This window comes from Candoia aspera, chromosome 1 (assembly GCF_035149785.1).
Source record: "Candoia aspera isolate rCanAsp1 chromosome 1, rCanAsp1.hap2, whole genome shotgun sequence".
NCBI lineage: Eukaryota > Metazoa > Chordata > Lepidosauria > Squamata > Boidae > Candoia > Candoia aspera.
In genome coordinates, this window is record NC_086153.1 from 53,134,065 (window position 1) to 53,152,753 (window position 18,689).

Genomic DNA, 18,689 nt, shown 5'->3' on the forward strand with positions numbered 1-18,689 from the left:
TAGACTACATTAAGGCTATATATGTGAGCTGAAAAAATCTAGACTACTAGATGGCAGTAAAATGATACAGAAAACCCAAACATAATGCAATTAGCAAGATCAAAGAGTTGAGCAATAGCTTTGACCGCTGGACAAGATGTTTTGCTGCTGTTCCAGCACCTGAGAGGCAGAGGCTTTTAAAGGTAAGCATCCTAATGCTCCCACTTGTGCCTCTAAGCACAGACAATGTGAATTATCCTGATGCAGGACACAAGTTATTTAGGAGGAATGACTTTTCCACAAGTAGGTCATTATTCCATTGGCACCCTTTTTAAAAGTCTGGCATTCCTCTGTCTCTTTATCCTTTGCCTATCGACCTGCTGCTTGTCTAGTGATTTTATTTATTTCAATTTATTGACTGTCCAAATAAATTTGGGCGGCTAACAATGTTAAAAATACAATATCACAAGAAAATACAAATTGACAGCTGAAGTAAAAACCACCACAACCATCAACACAACCATCCCACGGGCTCTGCCATGCATCCCAACTCCAATGCATGGTGAAAGAACCAAGTCTTCAAGGCAACCGGGTCAAGACCAATCTGATTCTAGGAGGATGATGTTCCACGGGGCAGGCATGGGGACAGAAAAGGCTTTTGGGATCCCACCAAGTAGCACTCTAATGTGCAAGGCAAGTAACATGCCTCTCCTGCTAGATCTGATGGGGCGGGTAGACACACTCAGAGAGAGGCAGATTTCCAAGCCCTATGAATGACTTTATGGGTAACTACCAGCATCTTGAATTGAAGCTGGAAGCACACTGGCAACCAATACAGCTCATGGAGCAGTGATGTAGTATGCGCCGACTGAGCACATAACTGCCCCCACTGCTACTTTTGGAACCTGTTGAAGCTTCCAGATGGTTTTCAAGGGCAGTGCCATGTAAAGCATGTCAGAGAATGGACAGTTTTGTCCAGAACTACAGAATAGGTGTTTGGGATTATTCTGTCACAAATTCTGTTCTGGATTTGGCTGTTTGGGACTTGGCTTAAACTCAGGTGAGGATTTGTCTCAGGGGCCATGACATAATAAAAGAACAACTATTAAAATTGGTGCAAGCAATACTCAGGTTGTAATGAATTGTGCAAGGGCTCCTGAAATAGATTGTAAAACCACTGCTGTAACTGTCTGGGAAACTACTTATGAAATGGCTTATGGCTTACTTTATACAACAACTATGTGCCAGTGGAGCAACTTCTATTTCTAGAAAGGTGGTGGTTTTATGCTAAAAGATAGTAGTATTGGATTTTACCCCACATAATGTAGAGAATATTAAATGAAAGATTGATAATGATTTTAGATAACAAATGTCTTCTAGGCTTTGGCTTAGCACAATGGTTATGTAATTATATTGGCTATCTGTTACAGATGATAATGAAAAGACAGAGAGTCAAAGTGTTTCAGCACAGTTAAGTTGCCATACAAGGACTTGCATGAAATTTCAGTTTGGTGGTGGTCACAAACCTTTCAAGGGGAAAAAGTCTCCTTCATATGATAAAACTGGTATGTACATCAAAGGCCAAATATACCATTTACATTATTGAAGCCAGCAATATTCATTAAAAATACCACCTATGAGAGATATGCAGTATTGTAGTTTTTCTCCTTTGCTGTTCAATTATATTTATGTGGTCACAAGGAGTCAAAAATGACTTGATGGCACATAATCAATAAAATAATAGTAGTTATTATTATTATTATTATTTTATCCTGCCTTTTTTATATATTTTGGTCAATCCAAGATGGCAAACATACCTAATACTCCTGCCTCCTATTTTCCCCACAACAACAACAACCCTGTGGGTGGGTTGGGCTGTAACTGTAACTGTAATTTTTATGCCTAAGGGAGGCCTAGAACTCACAGACTCCTGGTTTCTAGGCCAGCACCTTAACCACTACATCAAACTGGCTCTCTCTGTATACAGTATATATCTATATGTATGTTGCCTACTTCATATAAGTGCACTGAGAATCATAAGATTTTTTTAAAAATACATAAAGCCGCAATAATAAAATAGCAACCACCTCATGCTGGTCAACCCATCAGCCAGCTTATTATAGATGCTTTCAGCCTTGTGTTGCACTCTCCTTCCTAAAGACTGCAGAAAGCTCAGTCTTTGTTACTTTCCTGAATGACCTGAATGTTCCAGGATGAGGGAGATGTGACTGGTCGACATTCTCATTACCTTCTGGGAACTTGCAGTGTGCACTGTCAGCCAGCTTGTATTGGGCAGGCATATTCTGTCTGGTTTAGATGGTTTCAAAAGTTAACAAGGACCCAAGCCATAAGCTTTATAAGCAATAATCAGCACCTTGAACTGGGCTGGGAAGCTAACCAGCAACTCCTGTGGTTCAGCTACCACGATACTGGTGTGTAAATGAGCAGTATACCAACTCTAGTTTCTGATTCATCTTTAAGGGGAGTCCAATGTAAAGTGAATTGCAGTAATCTAGCTAGTCTAGGAAAGTTCACAACTGGTGAATCAGCTGAAGCCAGCCAGAGGATCAGGTTATCTGCTACTTAGCGGGAGTTGGGAGTCCAGGAGGGCTCTTAGATTGTGCATCAGCTCCTTGAGATGGAATGCTACCTTATCCAGAGCAAAATATTGAATTTTCTTGGTACCAGAAGGTTCCTGAATAAATAGGAATTCTGTCTTGTTAGGATTCATTCCAAGTCTGTTCCATCCCTTTCAAAACCTCACAACCTCCAGATCAAGACCTCTACCACATCTCCTGGATGGCCCAGGATGGAGATATTTTCCCTAACCATAGCTGAAGAAGTGGCTCATTCTTAATAATTTGACTATGATGAAATGCACGCATACACACTTTGATCTTTAAACATATATTTGAAAATCACCATACCATCTTCCTATATTGACATAACCTAATGGTTACTTTCAGTAACTTACAGTACAGTAAGTTTCAGTGAATTAGTTACAGTACAGTAACTTTCAGTAAATTACAGTAATCCAAGTCTGTGCCCCAACCACTGATGCTGAAGAAGCTGAAGTTGACCGGTTTTATGAAGACTTACAACACCTTAGAACTAACACCAAAAAAAGATGTCCTTTTCATCATAGGGGATTGGAATGCTAAAGTAGGAATTCAAGGAATCACTGGAATAACAGGCAAGTTCAGCCTTGGAGTACAAAATGAAGCAGGGCAATGTCTAATAAACTTTTGTCAATAGAAAACACTGGTCATTGCAAACACTCTTTTCCAACAACACAAGAGACGACTCTATACATGGACATCACCAGATGGTCAATACCAAAATCAGATTGATTAGGTACTTTGCAGCCAAAGATGGAGCTCTATACAGTCAGTAAAACAAGACCTGGAACTGACTGTGGCTCAGATCATGAGCTTCTTATTGCAAATTTAGGCTTAATCCTCAGATATACGGATGATACCACCCTAATGGCAGAAAGTGAAGAGGAATTAAAGAGCCTCTTGATGAGGGTGAAAGAGGAGAGTGCAAAAGCTGGGTTGAAACTCAACATTAAAAAAACTAAGATCATGGCATCTGGTCCCATCACTTCCGAGCAAATAGAAGGGGAAGAGATGGAAGCAGTAAGAGATTTTATTTTCTTGGGCTCCAGGATCACTGCAGATGGTGACTGCAGCCATGAAATTAAAAGACACTTGCTCCTTGGGAGGAAAGCTATGGCAAACCTAGACCGCATATTAAAAAGCAGAGACATCACCTTGCTGACAAAGGTCTGTATAATCAAAGCTATGGTTTTCGGCTGAGTGCTGAAGAATTGATGCTGTGGTGCTGGAGAAGAATCTTAAGAGTCCCTTGGACTGCAAGGATGTCAAATCAGTCAATCCTACAGGAAATCAACCGACTGCTCATTGGAAGGACAGATACTGAAGCTGAAGCACAAATACTTTGGCCACCTAATGCCAAGAGAGGACTCACTGGAAAAGTCCCTGGTGCTAGGAAAGACAAGGCAAAAGGAGAAGGGGACGGCAGGGGATGAGATGGTGAGATAGCATCACAGATGCAATGAACATGAATTTGAGTAAACTCGGAGACAGTGGAGGACAGGAAGGCCTGGCGTGCTATGGTCCATGGGGTCACGAAGAGTCGGACATGATGTAATGACTGAACAACAGTGGTTACTTTCAGATGTTATGCTAAGTCATGTAATACAACAGAGCCCAACCACTTCCCAAATTCATGCAATCTCCCTCACCTCTCTTCATTATCAGCGCTAGAAGCATTTGTTTCTGCTTTTAGTTAACTGCAGCTTTCTGTGTTTTCCAAATAAGGGAAAGAGATTAATATGTATTACAGTTTGTTTTAAAGAATGATCTTAGAAAGCACGCTTTGCTGCTTTGTTTTGAGGGAGGGATAAGAACATGAACTCTGGAGAAAGCTAGAATAATTTGTGTTGTATGCTAACTTACCACGACATCCTAATTTGTTGAAATAGTTCATCAGTTAACATCCATTGAATTTAAGAATAACTTTGGAGAGTTACATTAGATCATGCTTAAATACTGATTTATGTTCTGTTCCAGATCCCATTAATGATGATGTGGTCTTGCATATTTTGAGACTCAGAGATAAACTTAGGTGGCAGACATCATTACCACCTTGTGAATTTATTAAATCAGAAGATCTGGCTAAATTTCGGAAGATCCCATTACCGGTATTTTTCTTTATGGCTCATGTCAATTTATTTTGTTTGTTTAAGATTCAGTCTATTATTTATATATACAGTACATTTGTGTAATTTGATTATACATTTCCATTGATTGTAAGGGTTCTGTATTGTATCTATTCCAGAGATTCCCCCCTCCCCCAAGTTTTCTGGCTATGGGTTTGAATTGTTATGTGCAGCATATTGTGGTCAGCATAGAGGAGGATTATTCATTTTGCATCCAGACAACTTTTATGTATTATGTCAGCCTTTTTCTCCAATATACAGTAGTTTCCTCCAGATATTTTGTACTTCAACGTTATTTTCTTTAATTTTTTTTGTTTCTTCTTACATGTTCTGTACTATCTCTTAAGTCAATATTCTGAAGTGAATATTGACCATAACCGATAGGTGACTTTTCTAGGGATAGAAGCTATCATTTGCTCTCACATTTTAAGGGACAGAATTGGAGCAGAAATTATCTGCAAAGCAAATTATTCTCATTTCCACCCCTTAGAAAGCTCCTAATTGCCTCCCAAATAGCCTGATATCAAGCTGATGACATTCAGCAGTAGAATGGCCAATTTTGAGTGATGTGATTACTTACAAGACCAGCAATTACTTCCAGAAAAAGTACTTCTAGCACTTACAGAAAATTTTCTCTCAAAATGGAAAGCCAACCATTTTCTATAAAGCTTGAATTTACAATGAAAATCAAAATCAAGGACAATCAAATAACAATGGATTATATCTGCAAGAACCTGAATATGTAATTAGAAATTAAATATTTTATTTATTTATTTATTTATTTTTCAAATTTCTATCACCGCCCATCTCTCTGAAAAAGGGGACTTTGGGCAATTTACAATAAAACATGAATATTTCCAGAATCAAGTCATTTGAAAACTTGCCAAAAATTCACTTAAGGAATTTATATTTCATATGTAGCCTTTTAAAAGTGTGAAATTAGAAAAATTAAGAAAAAGGAAAATACACAAAGAGATGCCTTGAGAAATCTTTCATTTCATATACCAAGTGCTGCAGTCAGTCTGGCTACTTACTTTCACTTACTCTTGATCAAAATGCTTACATTCATTATTTTGAATCCTATATTTTACCTGTATTCTGTCCTTTCCTGGCTATCAACTATCAGATAATTCCTCTTCAAAATAAGGAGAAATTTCTCTGGGTGTCACTCCTCCATCCCAGCTGTTTCTCATTCAGATTAAAGAGCCTTGGAGTTTTTTCAAGAAAGCTATTGTCACTTTCTTTTGTAATGAAAATGGAGGCTGCGATGCTGAGGTTATATGCAAGTAGATATGTCTTCCAAAGATCTCAGGAAAACCTGAATTCCTTCCCTGTGCTGGTACTGCACTGCTCAGTGTTGGTTATTCTCAGTTTAGATACAGCCAGTGATGCTTCCTAAGCCCTTTTCTCCTTTTATAAAAAAATTTATTAGTTAGTAACTGTTCAAGATATAATTAAGACACATAATGTAGAATATAAGACTGACAGAATACAAATCTAAGAAAGAAACAGGAAAAGCTAAACCAGTGCAGGAGTAAGCAAAAAGGCTTATCAGACCAGTGGTTTCTGACCTTTTCCAGGACAGGTATAAAAGTTGTTGTTTATTCATTTAGTCGCTTCCGACTCTTCGTGACTTCATGGACCAGCCCACACCAGAGCTTCCTGTTGGTCGTCAACACCCCCAGCAACCCCAGGGACGAGTCCGTCACCTCTAGAATATCATCCATCCATCTTGCCCTTGGTCGGTCCCTCTTCCTTTTGCCTTCCACTCTCCCCTCGCTTTCAGCCATCGAAGTGGTATCATCTGCATATCTGAGATAGTTAATGTTTCTTCCAGTGATTTTAACTCCAGCCTTGGATTCCTCACGCCCAGCGCATCACATGATGTGTTCTGCATACAAGTTGAATAGGTAGGGTGAGAGTATACAGCCCTGCCGTACTCCTTTCCCAATCTTAAACCAGTCCATTGTTCCGTGGTCTGTTCTTACTGTTGCTACTTGGTCATTATACAGATTCCTCAGGAGGCAGACAAGATGAGTTCATATCCCCATACCGCTAAGAACTTGCCACATTTGTTATGGTCCACATAGTCAAAGGCTTTAGAATAGTCAATAAAACAGAAATTGTCCTAACAGCCAGGAACCACGCTGAGACAAGGAACAGGTCTCTAGTGTTTTATTACTGCTACATAACAGAAATCCTAACAAACTGAAGAAGCGTGGGAAAAACCCAGACATATAAACCCCAAAGGTTAAGGCGGGCCCGATCTGTGTCTCTTGGAATGGCTACCTAATTCCTCAGTGCTACGCATGCGCTTTACAGCCTGGATGGGAGCCCCCTGCTCGCCATCCTTACTCATGACAGAAATAGATGTTTTTCTGAAACTCCCTGGCTTTTTCCATTATCCATTGGATATTGGCAATTTGGTCCCTAGTTCCTCTGCCTTTTCTAAACCCAGCTTGTACATCTGGCAATTCTCGCTTCATGAATTGCTGAAGACTACCTTGCAGGATCTTGAGCATTACCTTACTGGCATGTGAAATGAGTGCCACTGTTCGATAGTTTGAACATTCTTTAGTGTTTCCCTTTTTTGGTATGGGGATATAAGTTGATTTTTTCCAGTCTGATGGCCATTCTTGTGTTTTCCAAATTTGCTGGCATATAGCATGCATTACCTTGACAGCATCATCTTGCAAGATTTTGAACAGTTCAGCTGGGATGCCGTCGTCTCCTGCTGCCTTGTTAGCAATGCTTCTTAAGGCCCACTCAACCTCACTCTTCAGGATGTCTGGCTCTAGCTCACTGACCACACTGTCAAAGCTATCCCTGATATTGTTATCCTTCCTATACAGGTCTTCCGTATATTCTTGCCACCTTTTCTTGATCTCTTCTTCTTCTGTTAGGTCCTTGCCATCTTTGTTTTTGATCATACCCATTTTTGCCTGGAATTTACCTCTGATGTTCCTTATTTTCTGGAAGAGGTCTCTTGTCCTTTCTATTCTATTGTCTTCCATTTCTGCGCATTGCTTGTTTAAAAATAATTCCTTATCTCTTCTGGCTAACCTCTGGAATTTTGCATTTAATTGGGCAGATCTCCCCCTATCACTGTTACCTTTTGCTTTCCTTCTTTCTTGGGCTACTTCTAGTGTCTCAGCAGACAGCCATTTTGCCTTCTTGGTTTTCTCTTTCTTTGGGATGTATTTTGTTGCCGCCTCCTGAACAATGTTGCAAACATCCGTCCATAGTTCTTCTGGGACCCTATCTACTAAGTCCAGTCCCTTAAATCTATTCTTCACCTCCACTGCATATTCCTTAGGAATATTAGTAAGCTCATATCTAGCTGATCTGTGGGTCTTCCCTAATCTCTTTAGTCTGATCCTAAATTGTGCAATAAGAAGTTCGTATCTGAACTACAGTCAGCTCCGGGTCTTGTTTTTACCGACTGTATAGATGTCCGCCACCTTTGGCTGCAAAGGATGTAGTCAATCTGATTTTGGTGTTGTCCATCTGGTGAAGTCCATGTATAAAGCCATCTCTGAGGTTGTTGGAAGAGTGTGTTTGTTATGCAGAGTGAGTTGTCTTGGTAAAATTCTATCAGCCTATGTTGTGCTTCGTTTTGTTCTCTCAGGCCATGCTTACCTGTAATTCCAGGTGTCATTTGACTGCCCACCTTAGCATTCCAGTCTCCTGTGATGAAAATAACATCTCTTTTAGGCGTGTTGTCCAGTAGGCGCTGCAGATCCTCATAGAACTGCTCTACTTCAGCTTCTTCAGCATCTGTGGTTGGGGCGTATATTTGGATCGCTGTGATGTTAGATGGCTTGCCCTGAATTCGAATTGAGATCATTCTATCATTTTTTGGATTGTATCCAAGCACTGCTTTAGCCACTTTACTATTAATTATGAAGGCTACTCCATTTCTTCTGTGGTCCTCTTGTCCACAGTAGTAGATCTGGTGGTCATTTGATGTGAAGTGGCCCATTCCAGTCCATTTCAGTTCACTGATGCCCAAAATGTCTATCTTTAATCTTGACATCTCCCCAATAACCACATCCAATTTGCCTTGGCTCATAGATCTTACATTCCAGGTTCCAATGGTGTGTTGATCCTTAGAACATCGGATTTGCCGTTCACCACCAGCACCGTCGGCCTCTAGCTGTCCTTTAGGCTTTGGGCTAGCTGCGTCATCACATCTGGGGCTAGTTGAACTCATCGTCTGTTCCTCCCCAGTAGCATTTTGACCATCTTCCGACCTGGGAGTCTCATCTTCCGATGGTATCCCGACATATCTCTGGTTGTATTGATCCATTTAGTTTTCACTGCAAGAATACTGGGGTGGGTTGCCATTACCTTCCCCAGGGATCGCATTTAGTCTGACCTCTCTGTCATGACCTTCCTGTCTTGGGTGGCCCTTCACGGTTTAGCTCATGGCATCATTGAGGTGCTCAAGCTCCAGCATCATGACAAGGTAACGATCCTTTGTTGAAGGTTGCAATCCTTAGTTAACTGAATTCTGGAATTTTAGTCTGCTCCTTGGCTATGCTTTTGAAAATTTATATGGTCTTCTTAATTTGTCATTGGAATTGTTGATTCTTTGATTCCAGCTTTGATTTGGCCTTCCATTCTTGATTTTATGAGATCTAGTGTTGATCAGAGACTGCTGTGAGTTTATTTTTCCTCAAAATATGCAATACGACTTATACTACAAGGCCAAGTGGCATAGTTAGGAATAACAAATCATTTCAGATCTGATATAACATAATTATCCTGAAAGTTGCTTCAGCTGCTAAGGAGCAGATTTTTAAACTGAGACCATGTCTTGAAGCAAATGTCCAAAGATGTATTTAGACAACAGTGTATCTTGATGAATTTACCTACTTACTATGCAGTCTTTTCCAGCTGATAAGATTTACTGACATACCCGCATACGGTAAAGCACATGAAGTATTCAAATGATGTATGTGGGAAATAGCAAAAATATAGTACATTCTAATGCTACTAGTTGAGGCAATAGCAATCAGATTCTAAAGTGAAAATATTTGTGCAGAATAAAAATAAAATATAGATTAAATTAAACTCAAAATAGGTGTAAGCAAAATGAATCTCCAATAGTACAGAGAGCATCTAGGCAGGAGCTATTGGATTCAAATTCTCTGGCTTCAAGCTATATGGGGATTATTAGAGAAGATTAAGTTTAGCAAATTGAGTTGCCTAAAATAGAGGTAGGAGGAAGAAAAAAGTTATCAGAAGGGACTTTTGGGAGCAGCTTTGGAGACTCTGAAGTTTTGTCTTTTGCAGTATATTAACCTGAAAGAAACATAAACATGACTGAAAAAAAAAAAGGTAGGGGATGAGAGAAATAATAAAAATAAGGAGGCACACTTTTAGGAGCAATCTCCTAACAAATGCTTGAGGATTTTCTAAAATAGTTGTGATGTGATTCTGTGTCTGTTCATTTCTCTTCTAGAAGATATACCTAAAAGAGAATGAGGGAAGAAAGGCAATGATGGAAATCATCATCATACTCATCTATGCCTCTGAATCTTGTCTCTAGTTTATCAGGGAAGGGCTACATTCCCTGGCCTGCCTCAGCTCTTAGCTGTCAAAGAATAAGAGAGAAATGCTCTCACACAAATCTTAGGAAGGTCATTAGAACTGAATTCCTTGTCTATTAAAGCATCTAGCACTGCAGTGCAGGGTGGGTCATTTCTGTACCACTAAAAGGATGTATTAGCATGCGGATCCTAATTATTTTCCCACCCTTCACTGACAGATGACTGAGCTTAGAATTTTAAGTATAGCATGTCTTGTATTGCAGTTCTAGATATTTGAAGGATTCTACTTTCTGGATTTTCACTTCCTGCTTCTTGTATGGAATGTGCTAGTTTGGCTATTCAAGTAAAAGACAACTGAGTAGGCACCACTTTTGGCTTACTAGGAAAAATAGGGATTCCTCCCTGAGACCACAACTCCTCTTCTCTTGGTGGCTATTGCTCCCTTGGCAATTTCTGTATTTTCTCTAGGCCAGAGTCTTGGCTCTCTTTCTTTCTGGAAAGGTTCAAAGAAATAATAGAAAAACTTAAGAAATGCCCTGGTTAACTATACATTTTCTAGGTTGACTGTCAGCATAAGATTAGTCCAACACTGTGGTCCAAGCAAAGACAAAGTTACAGTTATGCTTTCCCACTCAAGAAGTACAGTAGCTGAATCACATTTGAGTGGCTTAATTAAAGAAATATTAAAGAACCTACTGCTCAAGAAGATCTGAGAATGAGAGGAGAAACTAAAAGGGAAATTATTAGTTGGGATATACATGGCCTTCCATGATTAATTTATTAATGGTGGGTACTAGATTTATTAATGCTCAGGTTATCAATTAACCAAAAGACCAGATAACTTCCCTCAGGAAATGCTAACAGATGCTTATGTAGTTTATCTAAACATGTAGATTAATTAAGATTTCAGCATCTTCTGCATGAGAAACAATTTAGCTTTTCTTTAATTACTGTATCTGATTTTGCAAGAACAGCCAATGTATTAAAATATTTCATGATTCCTATGACTCAGTCAATAACTAGTTGATTGCAGAACCATTACAAAGACAGTGATTATTTTTAAAGCCATCTCAAAATTTTGGTTAAGAACTCTGCTTAAACCAAATAAGGAAATTCTTTACAACAAGGTTTCAAATGTTTTGTACACTATGGAGGAAAACTAGAATTCTGATGGAAATTTTATTTTGTTATACTGGTAGCTGAATGAGAGGGTAAAGAACCACTTTCCAAAATTGTTGATACAGGTAGTCCTCACTTAACAACCATTCGTTTAGTGATGGTTCAGACTTACAACAGTGTTGAAAAAAATAACTTATGACCAGTTCTCACACTTACGGCCATTGCAGCATCTCCACAGTCACGTGATCACAATTTGGGTGCTTGGGAACTGGTTTGCATTTATGACCATCGTAGCATCCTGTGGTCATGTGATCACCATTTTCAACCTTCCTGGCTGGCTTCTGCCAAGCAAAATCAATGGGACTACCTATAGCTTCCACAATGTCTAGTTCCTTCCTACTTCTGAACTAGGACTTAAGTATGCTAATAGACATTTATGGTTTTCATTCATCTTTTATTCATTTTACTTAATGATTATATAGAATTATAATTGGAATGGACCAATTTCAGGTACTTGAAGAGTGCTATCGCACTCTGCAGTCATCTTTTCTCAAAACAAACATTTAGCTCTTCCAATTTCACTTTATGGTTTCTAGTTCATGATCATCCTAGATGCCCTTCTCTGAACCTGTCCCAATTTTTCTGAATGTTACCTCTAACATGTAAAAATACATTCTATTTTACATCAATTCATGTTAAGTAAGTACCTCTATTATGTCATATATAATTTAACAAAATGAGTAACATGTTTGAAAATTAACAATTTTAATATTTATAAATAATTCACATTTTACCACTTGATTACTGTTTTCAGGATGATTCATTAAAGAAAGATGATGGAGAATATGTATATTGTCTTATAAGAAGTAGGGATGACCCTAAAGCAGCCTACAATCCATACGATCTTCAAGTAGTCTCTGCAAATATGGCTAGACAAAGTAAAGAATATTGGACTGTTACTGCCTCATATGTATCCAAGGTAACAAATCCCTTTTCACAGTCCAGAAATAGCAAATTACTGTTCCACAATTATTTCTTGCATTGCAGTTTTTTTCCTTCACTTTTGCAGAAGTGTAAGATCCTTGTGCAGTAGTTGCATGCCTTAGAATCCAATTGGACTGAGGCACTAAAATAAATAAATAACTTTCTGTACATTTTCCTGAGGAAAGATATAACAATAACATACAGACAAGCAGATGAAAAATATTAATTCACACTTGTACTCCTTAGATGTTTTTTCAGAAGGATAACTTGTGCAAGAACACAATGGTAAGCACTGTCAGAGCAGTTTTGACCTTCTTCCGACTGTGCTTCTGAATTTAAAATTCCCCCACCTGTGCCTTTGGGGGTACCAAGCCCAGTTGAGCCACTGTAATTTTTTTTCTCAAAGTTTTTCTTAAAAAAATGCCAAGTGACCTCACCCTCCAGCTGTCTTGTAGAGACTGTTAAAGGTGGCTGGTCGCCATCTGATAATTTTTCTCTCTCCAAATATTGCCTTCAAGAGCAAGCATTAAGTATTGTTCAAGGAAAACTGATAATTTTGAACTTACTTTTTTGAATAAAAACTTATGGGTAGGTTTACAGGCAACATAGATGTTTTGTGCACAGTATTCTTTTTTTCTTGTCCTTAACAAGACAACAGTGAGAAGTGATAGTGCCATCACTACTTTTGTAATTCACCAGCACCCTCTAATGGTAAAAATAAAGAAACTTTACAGTACAACACAGCAGTACAGATTTGTCAGTTGCAGTTTCCTGTCACTGATACCAATTTATCTGAGAAGTAGGTAATATTTGAGGGGTTGCTGGTCAAAATTTAGCCTCCCAAACTAGAGGGCTACAAGAGAAGGGGTGGTGCTGAATTGTTTCTGATGTTTTTTGGCATGGGGTGGGGGGTTAGGGTAAGGATGGGAATGGGAGCAGGAGGCTTCCTGTAGCCAAATGGCTTCCATTCTGAAAAATCACTTGTTTACAAAGTTTGAAATTAAGTTGTTAATTTCTGGTGCTGAATTTTGACAGCATAATTTTGAAACATTTTTTTTCTTTTTGCTTTTTGAGTGGTGTTAAAGATGGGAATTGAAGTGTTTTGAGTTGGAGCTCCCAGAGCCTCCAGCTTCCATCCCCACCCTTAATTTTGAAAAAAAAATGTACTGCTGAAAATTGGCCATTTTCCCACCAAACTTGGGTATACATTTGGAGAGCTGAGATGCAGATGGAGCTGTACATAATCTGTGGGCCACACGTTAGTCACCCTTGCTTTATATAAAAATTATTGTGGCTTTCATTAGCAGGATTGTTGAGGGAATGTGCTATAAATTTGAACAATCAGATTTTACATTATTTTGTTGTAAAATATTTTATGCTGATGAAATGTAAATTCATAAGTAATGAAATATGTTTAAATATCCTGAAATTAGCTTTTGCCTCATTTTCTAGTTCACTTCAGAGTGTGGAAAACAAGAAATGGAAATGATTCCAGTAATGGAATGGTTATATGAAAGGCAACTTTATAATGTGTTACAAAACATGGATTTATATTTTAATTTCAGGTAAGAGATATTTATGGAACAAAAGATATGTGTGCAATTACAGTATTTGCTCGAGCTATAGTAGGCTATTTTGGATGTTGTGAATGGGGTATGTGTGACAAAACAGTTCAGGATGGACACTCAATAGCATTTTCAACAGCCTACAATGTGGAGATTTTCTGTGGAAGTTTATTTTCACATATTCATTCACCCTGGTCATCAATATGTACACTACATGTCTTATGCATCAGAAGATCATTACCAGCTCAAAGCCTTTCCTTTTGCGCTTTTCACTATGTCAGAAGTGTTCAGCAAAATTGTAATAGTGTTGATAATTAAATCACATGACAGAAGATTCATAGTCAACAGCATTCAGGTGATTCAGTATGGGGGAATTTTTCCCAGAGTTTTGCTTTCAGAAGAACAAAAGTCACACTGTACATTGGGTGGAACCAATTTATAGCACTCTTGTTCTTTCAGCATTTTTGATAGGACAAGGCAGTCTTAATATGCATGAATAGCAACACGGTTAGATCTACCCCCCCCAGGGGTATTTGTTCTTGCACCTTAATACAAACCTACCTTTCTACTGAACTCAGCATCTTCATTTCAAAACCCTGCTATCAAAGCACATGCAGTGAGATTTAAAAACTAGACCAGATGTTATTTATTTAGTTGATTTGAGGCAGTATATATAGTACTGCTTCCTCCAATATTATTCTCACAATAACAGTCCTGTGAGGTAGATGGCTAATACAGAGTGACTAGTCCAAAGGTACCCCAGTAAGTGCAGTAGAGTGTAGATTTGAATGTGGATCTCCCTGGATCTTAAGCATTACTCTACTCATACCCCCAGATCTCACAGCTGGAAAAAATGTGTATCTTGCCAAGAAAACTGCAGGGATTAGTTCAGGCAGTCGCCAGGAGTCCACAATGATTTGAAGGCGTGCGCATAAGCGCACACACACACACGCACATGCACACACAAAAGACTTTTATTATATACTTATATTTTTATTCTCTGGTTTACTTTTTTCACATTTTCTCCAAATTTATTTTGGTTTCAGAGGTAACATATTTTGTGATAATAGTCAATAATTTGTGTGTGTGTGCATATGTGTGTGTATACTATATACACATACACATACACACATACAGTATGTGTGTGTGTGTGTGTGTATGTATGTGTGTGTATGTATGTGTGTATGTATTTGTGTGTGTATGTATGTGTATGTGTGTATGTATGTGTGTATGTATGTGTATGTGTGTGTGTGTATGTGTGTGTGTATGTATGTGTGTGTGTGTGTGTGTATATATACATATATATATACACACACACACACACACATATAGTATCTTTTCACCCCTATGGGTGCTATGTGTCTTCCTCAACCTGGGGTCCTCTACCAGAGGCCTGGGAGTTTGAGGGTTCTGCACAGTATCTTAGTTGTTCCTAGCATTGCACTCTTCGGAGCAAAGAACTCTGATGTTGCTCCTGGAATCTGTTGGAGCCACTCTCCCAGCTTAGGAGTCACAGCCCCAAGTGTTCGCACCACCGCTGGGACCACTTTGGCCTTCACTTTCCACATCTTCTCTAGTTTCTCCTTCAGGCCCTGGTACTTCTCCAGCTTCTCATACTCCTTCTTCCTGATGTTGCTGTCACTTGGCACCACTACATCTATCACACCACTGTCCTTGTCTACTACCACAATGTCTGGTTGATTGGCCAGTACCTGTCTGTCCGTCTGGATCTGGAAGTCCCATAGGATCTTAGCCCTGTCTCCACAACTTTCTGTGGAATCTCCCATCTGGACTTGGGAGGATCTAGTCCATACACTGTGCAGATGTTCCTGTACACAATGCCAGCTACTTGGTTGTGCCATTCAGTATCTGCTGTTCCTGCCTGCATCTTACACCCTGCCACTATGTGTTGGGCTGTCTCTGAGGCCTCTCTGCACAGTCTGCACCTTGGGTCCTGTCTAGTGTGGTAGAGCCCTGCTTCTATGGATCTGGTGCTTAGTGCCTGTTCTTGTGCTGCTATGATCAGTGCCTCAGTGCTGTCTTTTAGTCCAGCTCTTTCCAGCCACTGGTAGGATTTTCCAAGGTCAGCCACCTCAGCGATCTGTTGATGGTACTTCCCATGCAGGATCTTGTCTTGCCATGGCACTTCCTCTGCTTGATCTTCCTTCCGTGTCTGCTGCTGCCTCAGGCATTCTCTCAACAGCTCATTTTTAGGTGCCATCTTACTGATGCACTCCTGGATGCTCTGGATCTCATCCAGGACAGTGGCTTTGACACTCACCAGACCCCACCCGCCCTCTTTCCAGCTGGCGTACAGTCTCTGGGTGTTGGACTTGGTGTGGAAGCTTCCGTACATTGTGAGGAGCTTCCGGGTCTTCACATGGGCAGCCTCCATGTCCTCCTTTGGCCAGCTCACTATACCAGCAGGATATCTGATGACTGGCAAGGCATACATGTTGATGGCATGGATCTTGTTCTTCCCATTGAGCTGGCTCTTCAGGACCTGTCATATCCTTTGGTGGTACTTGGATGTTGCTGTCCTTCTTGCCTCCTCATCATGGTTCCCATGTGACTGTGGGATACCAAGGTACTTGTAGCTGGTCTGTATGTCTGCTGTGTGGCCCAGTGGTAGTTCCACCCCATCAGTCTTAACTATCTTCCCTCTCTTTACTACCATCTGGCCACACTTCTCTAGTCCGAATGACATCCCAATGTCTTCACTGTAGATCTGTGTCAGGTGGATCAGGGAGTCAATGTCTCATTCACTCTTAGCATACAGCTTGATGTCATCCATGTAGAGGAGGTGGCTGATGGTAGTTCCACTCTTGAACTCCTATCCGTATCCAGTCCTTGTGATTATCCAGCTGAGGGGGTTGAAGCCTATGCAGAACAGTAGCGGGGACAGTGCATCACCTTGGTATATGCCACATTTGATGACTTGTGCGAGCTGTCTTGAGTTGACTTCCAGTGTTGTCTTCCACAGTCCCATTGAGTTCTTGAGGAAGGTCCTTAGTGTCCTGTTGACTTTGTATAGTACCAGGCATTCACAGATCCATGTGTGTGGCATTGAGTTGTAGGCTTTCCTGTAGTCAATCCAGGCTATGCTCAGATTGGTCTGTCTAGACCTTGAGTCTTGGGCGACTGCTCTATCTATGAGCAACTGATGTTTTGAGCCTCTGGTGTTGTTCCCAATGCCCTTCTGAGCTGTGCCTTGTGTATTGGCTCATATGGTCCTGTAGCTTGGCGGCTATGATGCTTGAGAGGACCTTCCATGTTGTGGGGAGGCAGGTTATTGGCCGGTAGTTGGCCGGTGTTGTTCCCTTGTTGGGGTCTTTCATGATCAGCGCTGTCCTACCTTGTGTTAGCCAGTCTGGGTGGGAGCCTGCTGCTAGCAGCTGGTTCATCTCTGCTGCTAGGCGTTCATGTACTGCTGTTAGTTTCTTTAGCCAGTAGGTATGGATCATGTCCAGGCCAGGTGCTGTCCAGATCTTCATGTTCTTGACCTGCTATTGGATGTCTGCTACTGTGATGGTGACTGGTTCCTGCTCTGGGAGATTTCTGTGGTCTACTCTCAGGTCCTGCAGTCACTTTGCACTGGTGTTATGTGTCTTCTCTTTCTCCCATATGTTCTTCCAGTACTGTTCAGTTTCTGTTGTTGGTGGCTCTGCTGTTACTGTGTTGTTGCACTGCAGTTGGGAGTACCCCTTGGATGGTTCTTTGGTGAACAGGGCATTTATCTTCTTGGCCCCTGCTTCTCTAGTGTATCTCCTTAGCCTGGTAGCCAGTGCTGTGAGCATTTGTTTAGCAGTCTAGGGCTTCAGATGGAGTCAGGCCCTTGTATTGTTTCAGTAGCCAAGTCTTATTGTCCTAAATCTCCACACCTTTCTGTAGCTCCACCAGCTGACTAACTTCTGTCCGAGTTGCCTTGATCTTTGCCTCCAACCTCATTTTCTGGGGTGGGGGGTAGGATTTGTACTGCTGTTCTTCTTGATCGTGTAGCCAAGCATCTCCAGGATTACAGTGGCTGTAGTGTATACCAGTTCATTGGTTTGAGTTATAGTGGTAGTAGGGATTGTTGTCAGGGCTCTTTTGGCATCCTCTAATATCCTATCTGATGGTACTTCTCCACTGAGCTTTGGTAATCGGTCTTGAGAGTTGACTGTAGCTAGTTTATCCATGATCTTTTGCCTCATATCAGCTGCTGTGCTCTGTAATGGAGGGGGTGGCAGTGACATTCCAGTGTCGGCTGCACCTCCAGTTGTTCTTCTGAGTCTTCTGGAGTCTGGGATATACTGTATATGCATTTATTTATGCATTTATTTATATAGCTGTTTACATTCTGCTCACTTCCAAGTCACAAGACAGTTTACCACAGAGATAAAAGCATATGTATTAAAACAATCCCTGTGTGGACAATCATATCCCATTAAGACAAAGGACTCATCCATACAGTAGCCTAAATTGCACCACCATCATGGTTGTGCGTTTACTGCACCTGGCAATGTAGCTGTCTCCTTACAGGTTTTATTATGGGGCAATTTCTGGGCTGTGCAGAGAATCAGGGATGATCTTGAGGGAAGGGTTGAAACATTCTGTAAGTCCTGGGAAACAAGTTTATATTCAGAAGAGTCAGGCAGGGTCTTCCCTGATTGATTGGGATAACAGAGGGAATAGAATATAGAATAGAACAGAACAGAACAGAACAGAACAGGAATACTTTATTGGCCAAGTATGATTAGACAT

At 40.4% G+C, this 18,689-nt stretch overlaps 1 protein-coding gene across 1 annotated transcript in view; it reads left to right on the plus strand.

The window, feature by feature from the left end:
* The window catches only part of DNAH14 (dynein axonemal heavy chain 14), a 292,199-nt gene that overhangs the window by 9,518 nt on the left and 263,992 nt on the right, over window positions 1-18,689 (plus strand). Inside the window, 5 exon segments of the mRNA XM_063289142.1 lie at window positions 218-282; window positions 1,410-1,544; window positions 4,575-4,705; window positions 12,212-12,376; window positions 13,834-13,946. Coding sequence (XP_063145212.1) covers window positions 218-282; window positions 1,410-1,544; window positions 4,575-4,705; window positions 12,212-12,376; window positions 13,834-13,946 — 609 coding nt within the window.